General features: G+C 40.3%; 2 protein-coding genes across 2 annotated transcripts in view; both read left to right on the plus strand.

Moving 5' to 3' along the window:
• The first annotated feature begins 612 nt into the window (after positions 1-612).
• Positions 613-9,834, plus strand: LOC131461353 (prostacyclin synthase-like). Its single transcript, XM_058632547.1, has 10 exons — positions 613-746; positions 1,839-1,962; positions 3,063-3,238; positions 4,191-4,334; positions 4,749-4,879; positions 5,783-5,964; positions 7,653-7,806; positions 8,625-8,806; positions 9,195-9,346; positions 9,427-9,834. Exons 1-10 carry the CDS (start codon positions 679-681, stop codon positions 9,587-9,589), a joined length of 1,476 nt encoding a protein of 491 aa, XP_058488530.1. The 5' UTR covers positions 613-678; the 3' UTR covers positions 9,590-9,834.
• A 1,772-nt stretch (positions 9,835-11,606) lies between these two features.
• The window catches only part of LOC131460308 (potassium voltage-gated channel subfamily B member 1-like), a 36,329-nt gene continuing 35,200 nt past the window's right edge, over positions 11,607-12,735 (plus strand). The window contains exon 1 of the mRNA XM_058630656.1: positions 11,607-11,896. The gene's annotated coding sequence lies outside the window, so the exon portion shown is untranslated. The remainder of the gene's footprint in view (positions 11,897-12,735) is intronic.

The following is a 12,735-nucleotide window of genomic DNA, read 5'->3' on the forward strand; positions in this document are numbered from 1 at the left end:
CCAGTTTTGTAATGTTAATGTTCTGTGTTTATCCCATTCAAATATTATTATTATTATTATTTGAAAATATGAATCATAAAAACATATGATTTAAAATAAGAGTAATTTATTTGTTTATTAATGGAACTCTCTTCCAGGTTATGAGTGCTTATTGACCCCAGTATCTGTAGGTTTGTACAAATTATTTCCAATTTTAATGAGAGCAAAAAAACTGGACCAGATTATTACAAAACGTGGCACGGGGGCACTTTAGAAACAAGTTTTGTTTCGGTATCTTAACATGAGTGAAATACTAAACTTTTATTTATATTAATGTACAAAGAAAGGAGCAAATGATAAAAAAAAAAAGTCAACTTGAGTTAATGTGTTAAAGCGAGCACAAGAAAAAAATGCTATATTTGATCTCATATTACTTTTATGAGGCAACATAATGTTACTCATGAAACAACAGGGAAACTACAGACGACTGAAATTAGTGTAAAAGGTGCGAGGTGCGACCTGTAAACAATCACGTACTTACATCACGAAATCACGGAGCGGAGCTGCGAGCGTGTCGTCGTCCTCTCCCGGAGGAGGGAGGGAAGGAGGGAGGGAGGGAGGGAAGCCTTTAAAAGTCTTGCGAGAGCCGAGTGGAGACAACACACACTAGTCTGCGGAGCCGGAGAGAAGCCACGCGAGATGATCTGGACCGTTTTTCTGCTCGTGCACGCCGTCCTGCTTTATTTCATCCTCACACACAGAACCAGGTACGTGACCACACACACACACATTCAAGTCTTACCGCTTTAATCAGCTCCTCAGAAATGACTTTCTGCCTCATTAGAACCAGGTTTTGGTCTCTATGTGGACTACTGTGGTTATAAACAGTGTTTATGTTTGAAAAAGTGCGCACGCGCGCACACACACACACACACTTTAGCATTAAATAGTCAGCACTTTTATGCTAGGCACGCTGACACTTAAAAAACGCACTTTAAACTTTCTAAGTAACATGTTTTTATATTAAATATTTATTATGTGTGATTTATTATCAGTCTTTACTGCTGTCAGTGTGTCACGTGTTAAGTTATTTTACATTAAGGTTTTGTGTTACCATCGATCAGACACTGGCTATAGTCTTATTATATTTACATGAACAAATGTCCCTATTTTAAATAAATAAATACAAACAACAACACACACATACACTGTAGTGTTTAGTTACAGTTTTTAAACTTTCTTCTTCTTTGTGTTTGTGTTACAGTTAAATGTGTGTAATTCAAATCCGTGTCAAATCTGTATACTGAATTCATCAGGAGTAACAATAATAATAGCAGCAGCTAATAATAGGTTAGTAAATGGAAGGTGCACGTTTTATATCACCACACCTGAGTGAACCTATTTTACTTTAGTCAGTTTGGTGTCCTGCAGTCTGAGGAGGAATGTGGTCCAACGAGAACAGTGTGTCTTTCTCTCCGTGTGGACACTTTGAAATTAGCCTACTTTTGAAAATTAAAGCAGAAAAGTGGCGTATGAGGAATCTAATGATGATAATAATAATGAGGAATCTTATTATTGCATTGTTAAAGAAGTTCAGGTCCATAAACACAGGTTTGCGGTCACACGACGAACCGCAGAAGCAGGAAGAATAAAAACATCCGTACTGTAAATGACAACACAGCATGTTGTCACTCTGTAAATTAAGATTATTAGTGTAACTGTCCGGGAACTGAGTGTTCAGTAGTATCAGTGTGTTCTTTTTAATAGCTACTGTCATGTCAGGAGGAAAACATATAATACATCAGCCACATCAACCTCTAAAGATAATTATTTATATGTATTATTATTTTTCTTTTTAGGTCAAAGAGTGAGCCACCTCTAGACAAAGGAGTAATTCCATGGTTAGGCCATGCTCTTGAATTTGGAAAAGACGCATCTAAGTTCTTGAATCGAATGAAGCTGAAGCATGGCGACATTTTCACAGTGAGTAGAGGCAACGTAATGATGAATATTTTGACAAAGCAAAAAAACTAACATCTGTAGGTTTTCTGAGCAACTTTTCCTCACACATTTACAACTCTGAAAAATATATTTACTGTATATATCCAAATAAAGTTAGACAAAACTGCCTCCACTGAAAACTGATTGGGGTCACATAAACTCTTTTGGAGACAGTCTCTGTTTAATGTCTGACAGAAAGTGCATAAAACAAACAAAACAACACCGGGCAGACACATGTGAAGCCCCTAAACACATAAAGTAATAGAAATAAGTATTCGAATGACAAGAAAACATAATAAAAATATTGAAATAAGGAAGCTACAGCTGCATAAGGACATAAGGAATGAAAAGTCCCGTACCTCCTTCTACCTGGTGCATCACAGCAGAAAGACACACCCTTATAAACAAAAGTCCCACATGTCGTCGAGTCAAACAATGGGCAGCAAAAATCATACATGTAGATAAATGCAGCCACTGAATGGACTTTGTGTAAAAGTAAAAGTATTATAAAAGTGAGGAGTTAGGATTGAGCCATGGTGGCTCAGTGGTAGGGCGAGGTGTCTTTCAACTGGAAGGTTGAAGGTTAAAAACCCTGGCTCAGCTAGTCTATATGTGTCCATGAGCAAAACACTTAACCTGATGTTGCACCGTGTGAATGGGTAGCACTATATAAATACAGACCATTGCCAACTCTTCTTCTTCTGATTTTATTTGGTAGTGGCGAGTAACTACGGTAGTTAGGGGTAAATCTAGTGGAGTAAAAGTACAAGTCGCTAGAAAGACAAATAACAAAGTAAAGTACAGATATGTTATGATATATTTGTTACATTACAACACTGATTTATACATAGTTTACTGTAATAATAATAATAAGACAATAAACCTCGTTACAACTGTAGCAAACATGTCAGAGCTCAGAGACTGGAATGTGATGTTCAGGTAATGACTTGTTAAAAATCTCATTGTGAATTTGCATGAAAACACATTGTGATTCTCGGTTATAATAGTGACATAAAAAAATATCGATATATTCAGTAAAACTCTATCATATACATACAATAATATAATGTTAATGATTACAGGTGCGTGCGGCTGGACGTTACGTCACTGTGCTGCTGGATCCACATTCATATGACGCAGTCATCAATGACCCCGAGTCCCTGGACTTCACACGCTACGCGCGAGTGCTCATGGAGAGAATCTTCAGCCTGCGGCTCCCGCATCACCAGCCCAATACTGCCAAAGCCATGATGAGAAAGTATGTCCTCATTTATTCATTTATTTATACTCCAAACTGAAAGACTGGCCCGAATATTTTCATTTTCATTTCATGGGAAATGTGAAAGCGAAATAGTTTTGTGGAAAATCACCTACTTTCCCCATGTTTGGAAATGCATTCTTACGGCGTCATGTTGATACCGACAGTTTTTACATTATTCATTTGGGTTTTTGAGCTGGAAAACCACATATTATGCTTCTCCCTGTGAGATCGCGACTCATTCAGGGCCAGAAAAAAGATCAATATTTGGCTTCTCTTTGTATATGTGTGTGTGTGTGAGCCCGAGTCATGGTATCAAACTTTCTGAATTACAATTCAGAAAGTGCTGGAGTCTGTGCCCAGGTCAGATTAATCAATGCTCTGAAATTGAGGACTTAAACTGAAAGAAAAACACATGTCCGTTCCATTCGAACTATTGTCAAATGAGTTCACAGCAAATGCTGATTAAGCCGATCAGTTCCAGAGCTGTGAATCACCCACGAAAAGATTCCTCATAATCCTCATAATCCTGACTCTCACAGAAAAATCAGGAAAACTGCTCCGTGCATGGGAAGGTGAGGCAAGACAAGGCAGATTTACACTGACAAGAGAAAAACTATGGTCCAAGAAGGGAATAAACCAACAATACAATACCACTATTTCAGTGATTTAATAAAGATTTGACCTGAGGCACAACCAGAAAATCACTCACGAGGACCCGAGAGGTCAGAACCAATTAGTGATTTAAAGACTAACTGACTTGGTTTGAAATGATTTAAGATTGCAGCACTCGTTTGGGCACTCGGCCGACTTGGGGTGGAATCCATGTCATGTGATTTCAGTTTCTCTGTGTCACCACGTCACACCTTGTTGTCACAACACCGACAGTCAACGTGATTTGATTTTCACCCGTTCTTCCTGTGTTCCTCTCCGGAAACTTTCCTGTCCGCAGGCACTTCATGGGAGTGAATTTAACCACCCTCAACGGCACCATGAGCCGACACCTGCGGGCCCTCCTGAAAGCTGAGATGCCTCCCAACCAGAAACACTGGAAAGACGAGGGACTGTTCAACTTCTCATACAGCTTACTCTTCAAGTATGGAGGAGCCCACTCATTTCTACACGCACACACACAGTTTTCAGCTAAACAGTTTACACAGGCCGGTCAGTTGTGACGTCTGCTGTTTGTCAACACACCGTGATAAATGTGGCGTCTATTAACCCTTAAGTTCAGAGTCACCTTTCCGGTTTGTGCGTGCACATAAATAAGCTTTTGGCAGAGCGGATGTGAATGTAACCGTCACTCTGTCGCGCTCTCATGATACCGTTCAATTAAACAAAGTAAAGAAATCCTATATGACAGCTCTGTTTACCTTCTCTGTGGAAAAATACCAGCACAGAGCGGATTAAATACGAGTGGGACGATTATCTTTCCATCAAGGCAGAATCGGCCAGGTGTCTTTCACCAACACATTCCCACACCTTGTGTGTGTGTGTGCTTTCTCTGCAGGGCGGGGTACCTGGTGCTGTTTGGGGGAGAACTGAACAACAACAACAGCCCGGATCTCTCCAGCGTCTACGAGGAGTACAAGAAGTTTGACGGACTCTTAACCAAACTGGCGAGGGGCACACTGAAGCCAGGTAATGACACGGAATTAAATTTCTCAATTCCAAACTTTTCCATGACCCACAAGGTCCACGAGAAGCTGAGGTCTGAAAACACTGTTGTCTGTCGGTGATGAAAAGTATTGTTCATCACTGATCCAAACCATGAGTCAGGACAACGTCTGTGTCTCAGCAAAAGTGCTCTTACATCATCTGCTGTATGTACTGTATATGTTTGCCGTTGACTTTGTTGTGTGGTCGCCATGGTGACTTGCACTCTCGCAGTTGCTTACGGAGCATAAAGGAGTGAGAACATGTGCGATTCATCATCCAAACCTGATGTCACAGCATGCTCCTTATGTCATGTCTCTGCTTGTGTGTCATTGTTAATCGCTGCACTCCGTTCCACCCAATGCGAGACAATGGCCGTGCTTCAATGTGCGCAGCGTTCTCTGTCATACGTGAGCCACTGTTGTGTCTGCCGTCCCAACCCAGTAATATCCGGTCTAACTTTATTTATAAAGCACTTTAAAAACAACAACAACCGCTGAAACAAAGTGCTGTGCATCAAAAATAAATCAATAAAACAAATAAAATAGAAAAACATAAGACCTAATAGACCGAAGAACAAAGCCAAAGAGTAAAAATGGGAGGTTTTAAGATGCAGGCAAGACCTTTTAAGGATTTAAAAACAAATAAAATCGTTTTAAAAGGAACTCTGAAGTGCAGACGTCGTAAAGGCGTGTGTTACTGTCTCAGTGCTGCTCACCTGTCTACTTTACTTGTCTATCCTTTTTTTGTCTGAGGTGCTCATCATCTTCTGTTATGTCAAGACTTGGTCTTGTAATGTGAGGCAAAGCTCCCACATAAACAAAGTTGACTTCTCTTATGTTTTGCCAGTGACTCACTCACTTACTGATGTTTATCTTTGTGTCACAGAGGAGAAGAGGACGGCCCACAGGGTTCAGCAGAGACTCTGGGACCTTCTGGCTCCAGCAGGTCTGACTGAGGATTCAGGGTCAAGCCCTTGGCTTCACAGCTACAGGCAGCTCTTAAAGGAGGAGGGGGCGGACGAGGATGCGCAGATAAAAGCTCTACTGATGCAACTCTGGGCCACACAGGTGAGACGAAGCATTCCGTTTACACACAAAGAAAGAATGTTTTCAGATCATTTGTAGAGATTAGAAAAGTGTTCTAAAAGTGAACTTGAGATGAACCTGATGCCACCGTCACGTTTTTTTGTGCTGCACATTTTCTCACACCACACCTGAACTCCTGAAGGGACCAGGTTACAAACACACAGTCGCTGCGGTGCAGTACTCGTGTTTGGCACACGAGTGCGCTCTTCACCTCTGTTTATGAGCAGGTAACACTTGAAATTACAGCACAGTAACAAAACGATAATAACGTGGTAAGAATGTTGTTAAAGAGAGGTCATCTTGTGGTGATACCATCTTATTAAAATACTGTTTTACCTTTAAAATAAACACAGGGTGGAATAAAAAGGAGCTAGTTGAAGGCTAGAGTAAAAAAGTCCCTGATATCTGAGGTTAGTGTGTTTCAAAGTTCAGGGGCGTAAGTAACAAAAGCGGCAACCTCCAATAAACCAGCAGGGGACGATCGCAGTGTTCTTTGCGGTCGGCAGTTGGCGATGTTGCTTGGTCCGAGCCCATAAAGTGCTTTGTATACAAGGAGGAGGAGCTTAATTAAAATCAACTCCATAAGTTACAGGGAGCCAGTATAAGACAGCTAAGACTTGGACTAATATGCACTCTCTCCCTGGTTCTGGTTCATAAAGGAGCAGCAGATTATTATATTATGCCCCACACACATCTCCCTATGTTATTTACCATCATATTATTGCCCTACAACAAAAGAATGAATATACTGTTGCCATGTGTACCATCTTTTACTGAAAGATAAAGTGTTGAGCACAGAGCCATTTTACTTTTTTATGGTGTCGGAGTTCAAAGTTTTATTCAAAATGCTTTCATCCTTTGCTTTAATGTATATTTTAATATTAAATATCACTACTATAGTTTTACAGTACCTCAGAGAGACAGAGAGAGATTCCAGATGGTCTCGTCTAAGTGAGGACTAACTCTCACATCTACCTGTGTACAGTATTGAATCATTCAGTGTTTCTACAGCACAGCTGGGGGGTAACGTCGTACTCTGCAGAATGTTGACTCATCCTTCTGAGACTTATCTTCAAGCTCTTCTGGAGCTACTTTATCACGTTCTTTAGTAAGATAAAATATACAAATTCACATGCACTATTACAATCTATGAGGTAACTTGTTGTGAGGCATCTTTTAATGGATACACAAGTTCAGTCATCAGCAATGCTTATGTAAACAAAGTGCTTGCACGTCGTAGTGACTTCGTAGGCAATTTGAAGTGAATTTATTCTCCGTGTTGTGTTTCCATAGCGTTGGCTACTTTGTGTTTGTGCTGCTGGCAGACAGCGCCGCCGCGGTTCGCCATAAATCTTAATCGCTTTAGAAGTTCTGGCCTTGGATGGAGGCAGATGGCAGGTTCCTGTGGCTTTTCCTTTTTAAGTAAACCATTATCACACTGTGCGTTTGCCAGGAGTGAAACTATCCAGAGTGCGACTGCCCTCATTCCAAACACGTGGAAAGAAGCCGCTCTCCTGTGTCTCATCAGCGCTGGAGATTCATTCGTCTTTTTGATTTAACGTTTGTGTCATTTGTTCGTCACCAAACAACCAGTTGCGTCGTCACTATGCAACACTGCAGTGTCAACTTTATTAGCAGCATGGTCATGGGAGTCTTTTGTTTGTTTCCAGGGTAACGTTGGTCCTGCTGCATTCTGGCTCTTGGGTTACTTGTTGACTAATCCTGAAGCTCTGATGGCCGTGAAGAAAGAATTCAGCCACGTATCACAGACGGCGGCGTCAGAGACTCCACTCATGGACACACCTGTAGTCACTCCTGTGTTTGGTAAGGATGTAATCCCAAGTTTCAGAAAAAGCACAAGCTACTCTCGTATTCACTGTGTAAAGAAACAGTATTGAGCATGAAATGCTCAGCTTTAACCCTTAAACACATCATCCCTTTTTGATGTGGTTTTGATTTTTAATTTCTGGAATATTTCATGCATATTGTGAAACATTTATCCCAGGTTGTGCATTTCTGAGTATTCTCAATATTTTTTTTCACGTATTTTCTATTTTTAGTCTTTTGTATATGACATTAACTAAAATACTCACACTAACACACCTTACACTCAAAAATGTCCTCATTGAAACCCATTCAAATCCCTATTTTTGACGCATCATGACAAAAGCTTGGCAATTTAAGGGTTAAAAACTTTAAAAGTACATTAATGTTTGATATGTATGATGATGACTGATAATATATAACATCTGATAATAATTATTTATGCAATGTTTATGTGTTCATGCAAGTATTTTACGAAATATGACATTGCAAAAGAATTATAATAATAATGCATATAAACAAATGTAATCTAATCTTTCACATAAATAATTATCCACATAAATAATAAGCTGCAATAATCAGTTTGCATTTGACAACAGTTTAAATGAAACAGACATTTCTAAGCACTACATCTACCAAATAAAAGTTTTATTTGGACGATTAAAAGCACAAATAGCACCAGTTGATGTGTTGTAAAATAGGCCAATTGTACAGTAAGTAAATGCCATTATATACAAGTGCCAAATATCCTGCTAAGTGGTGCTTATCCTTTATAGTTATTTATATTTTTATATTTTTTTATATCACCATTTTTTCAGATAGTGCTTTGGAGGAGGCAATGAGACTCACTGCTGCCCCCTTCATCACCAGAGAGGTGGTGCAGGAAAAGACCATCCACCTGTCTGACGGCCACGATTACCTGCTGAGGAAAGGAGACCGGGTGTGTTTGTTCCCCTTCATCAGCCCTCAAATGGACCCTGAGATTCACCGTGAGCCGCAGGTTTGTTGTGCTGACTTGTTCAAACAAGAGCTCCCATGTTACCAACCTTTCCACTCCATCACCCCCCCACACACACACACAGTGCTGCCAGTATTAACAGGAGTAATTGTCCTAGGGACTAGCTGGAGGCAGACTTGAGTGTAATTAGCATTGGGGGATATTTATATAAGGCGGGATCAACGCCTACACACAGCTGACCCTGCATTACCCAGTGAAAGGTCAAACCCAGAGCTGTAGACCAATGAGGGATTAGCCAAGCAGAGGGAACAGAACCACAGATAATCGCCGTGGGAAGGACATTGCAAGGCTCCTTGAAAATAAAGACAGTTAAACAGTTATTGCTTTCATTCAATTTCTGGTGTTAATAAAGATGCGTTTCCTTTCGCAGACGTTCAAGTACGACCGCTTCCTGAACGACGACGGATCGGCGAAGAGCGCTTTTTATAAAAGAGGGAGACGGGTGAAATATTCCTCCATGCCGTTTGGCGCGGGGACCAATGGCTGCGTGGGGAAGAAGTTTGCCATCCACACCATCCGAGAGTGAGTGTCCGAGAAACGTGTTCCACAGTGTTCCACAGGAAGTTGCTTTGTTCTAATGCGTTTCACCTGTGTGCTTACAGGTTTGTTTACCTGATGTTGACACACTTGGACTTGCAGCTGTGTGACCCAAACGCTCAAATGCCCGAGGTGAATGCCGGTCGTTATGGATTCGGGATGCTTCAGCCGGAGGGAGACCTGCGTTTCCGATATAAACCGAGGCTCACGCACAATAACTTTTCTTAAAAAGAAGCAAAAAAAAAAAAAACACATCTCTTTTTTTTGTACATTTCACCACTAACATGTTGTTAATATGCCCTTTTGTACTTTTATATTCTGTATTTATATTTTACAGTGTGTAATATTTATGAAAATGTGTAAATAGTGCATTTTGTGATGATGTTAATATCTTGGTGTTTGGTGGTTTAAGTACACGACGGCCACACACACGGTGTTTTGTGAGTAAAACTGACATATTGTGACTACGATGATCAGAGTGTGTTTCTGTTTGTTGAAAACGAGCGAGAGCATAATGAGGAGGGGACGACATGTACTGTAAACAGAGCCAGCCACAAATCTGTTGCACTGACACACACACACACACACGCCTGCTGTATGTTTATCATATGGAGAGCAGCTGATCCCTGATGATGAGCACGAGTGAATTCACTGCAGGTTTTGCAGGTTTTTTAGGAGAAACATCAACTTACTCTTAATTCCAATCACATTTTAACCCTTAGAACACAGAGCATTTTGGCTTTTTTCATCACTATGTTTAAACATACAGTACATACAGAGGCTGTAAGAATATAGAGTGTCTTATATCCTTTTTTTCAGCACAATCTAGGCAATCAATTTCATTTTCACAAATTATATAAACACACCTGAGCAAAAAGTACTCAAAATGTTTAAAATCAGATAGAATTTGTAAAATACATCACAGTTCAAAGTTCACTTGGCTAATTTTTATAAACAAAAAGAAAAAGAAAAACAGTCTAATTTTGTGACTTCGACATAATTATTGCTACTTTATACGACTAAAAATGTGATATAAAATGAATCATAACTTTGACTCAACAGCACTGTTCAAAGACTGAATATGTGACCTATAAACACACAGCCCCAGGATGTCCACATAAGAAGTTGTGTATTATTTAATCCACAGTAAATTTACTGTGGGTGCACCTGTGGCACAGATCATATTATCTATTATTTTGAACATGTAATGCATACAAAGGACAAGAAAACAACAGGTAGTGCAAAGGGAATCAGGCTGAACTGACAACGCTCAACAACAGTTTGAACAGAAAAACACCTTTTACTCGTCCTGAACAAAAACAGGTTTCCAAAAAGCACAAATGAAAAAACAAACAAAAGAAGTCAAAAAGCTCATGAGTAACTGGTTTTAAATACGGGTCAGGACACTCACTGGTCAACAGACAAGACAAACTAGCAGGAAACAAGCAGGTGGACGGATAACGAATAACAGGTGAAACACATCAGGGCGGGGCAAGTAATCACAGAGGAGGGAAACTCTACAGGAAGCAGACACTGAAATGAGAGGTGGCTGTAATTGTTTCAAAATAAAATGGGACACAGAACATAAGAATACTCAGGATGTTACAAAGGGAGAGAAAAAAGGACCATATTTCACACTCGAAAAGGGGTGAAAACATATTTAATCCGACCCCTTGAACTGTATTATGTTCTGTCTTTGACCCCAATATCTATCTTTGATTAGGTGTAGGATATTCACAGCTGATATAATAATGAATTGTTGTTCATATAATATTATTAACATATTACAAATATGGACTCTTCATAAATAATTATCTATATTATTTTATTAACATATTAGAAATATAGAAGGCTATTGACGCAACTATAATATCATCTATATGAGATTATTACAGATAGAACTGTCAAAACTGAATTATAAAACATCTTTAGACAAAGTTTAATAAGCACTAAGAGGATTTATTTAGGACACATCTGATATTTGGAGTGTTGCAGAGACATTCACAGATGTTTCCTTCAGTCATGTTGCTTTTGAGTGTTTATTGAGCAGTTTTAACACAGATTTGCATCAATTACAGTAATATTTGAAATGGATTGGAATGGATTCCTGTGATGCAGTGAGGGCTGTTGAGAGCTGTGTGGCTCTGTGAGGGTTAAACCCACACAGGCTGCAGCTTGAGGAGCCTCAGTGAAATCAGCTCCTCCAGGATCCCGCTCACACTCACACTCACAGGCTCAGACTCAGGCCAGCACGCATCCACTCACTCACACACACACACACACACACTGACTGACTGCAGGTGGAAGAAGAAGAAGAAGAAGAAGAACGAAACCGAGAGCATCTCAGAAGAAGTGTGTACTTGTTGATTCACCGCGGGAGGGCTGGACACTGAACATTGTGATATTTTCCCAACATGTCGGTGTAGGAAGCTCATGATCATGAGCCTCCATCAGCGGACCCGAGACTGACGCGGACCTCACAAGTTATGTTGCTGCTGCGCGTCCATGAGGTGAACCTGGAGATGCGGGAGACGCGTATGTATCACATTTATTCAGCGTGTCATTATCTGACATTATCTGTCTGTCCGCTCCACGAGGAACTACCTGCTATAGATATATCTATCACCAAATGTACTATTCATTATTCTTATTTGCTTGTGAAATAACGCTACCACGAACTTAGTTAACACGTTCTCGTGATGAGCGATGTAACGAGTAATGAGTTGATAATCGGTGGTTTTTGGTGTCGGTTCAGCTCCTTAAAGTCACGTTCAAAAACTCTACATAATAGTCTTAAAAGTCCATGGATTGATGGCTGTCCCACACGAGCTGAGGGAGACGTTTCAGCACCGGAGTCCGTGGACAGCGACAGAGCCCGGGCTCCAGGGTGACTGATAGACAGGCAGACAGACAGACAGACGGGCAGAGATCGACAGCGTTTCAGCACCGGACAGCGCTCACCATTAGTGCAGTCCACGCAATTAATCTCTCTCTTAAATTCGAATTCAAAAAAGTCTTTATTGTCAATGGAAACATTGTGTTTCCATTGACAAAACGGATGTGACATACAACCAAAAAATACACATATGCACGAATTAAAGGATAGAAAATTGCTTTATTATAAACATGTAAGTAGCTTCAGTTTAACGTGAACACATGAACAGAAGAGAATAAAGTAACAGATAAATATATAAGTGGTTTCCTGGTGGTTTTAGAGAGTTGGACTCCCTCTCTCTCTCCCTCTCTCTCTCTCTCTCTCTCTCCCTCATCCCGGTGAGCAAGAAAAGCGGCTGTGCCTCTTTAAAGCTGATTAAAATATCTATTTGCTTCTCTGATGAGTGGATAAACCACCTGACATTGCTGCTGTAGGACAA

Source organism: Solea solea, chromosome 6 (assembly GCF_958295425.1).
Source record: "Solea solea chromosome 6, fSolSol10.1, whole genome shotgun sequence".
NCBI lineage: Eukaryota > Metazoa > Chordata > Actinopteri > Pleuronectiformes > Soleidae > Solea > Solea solea.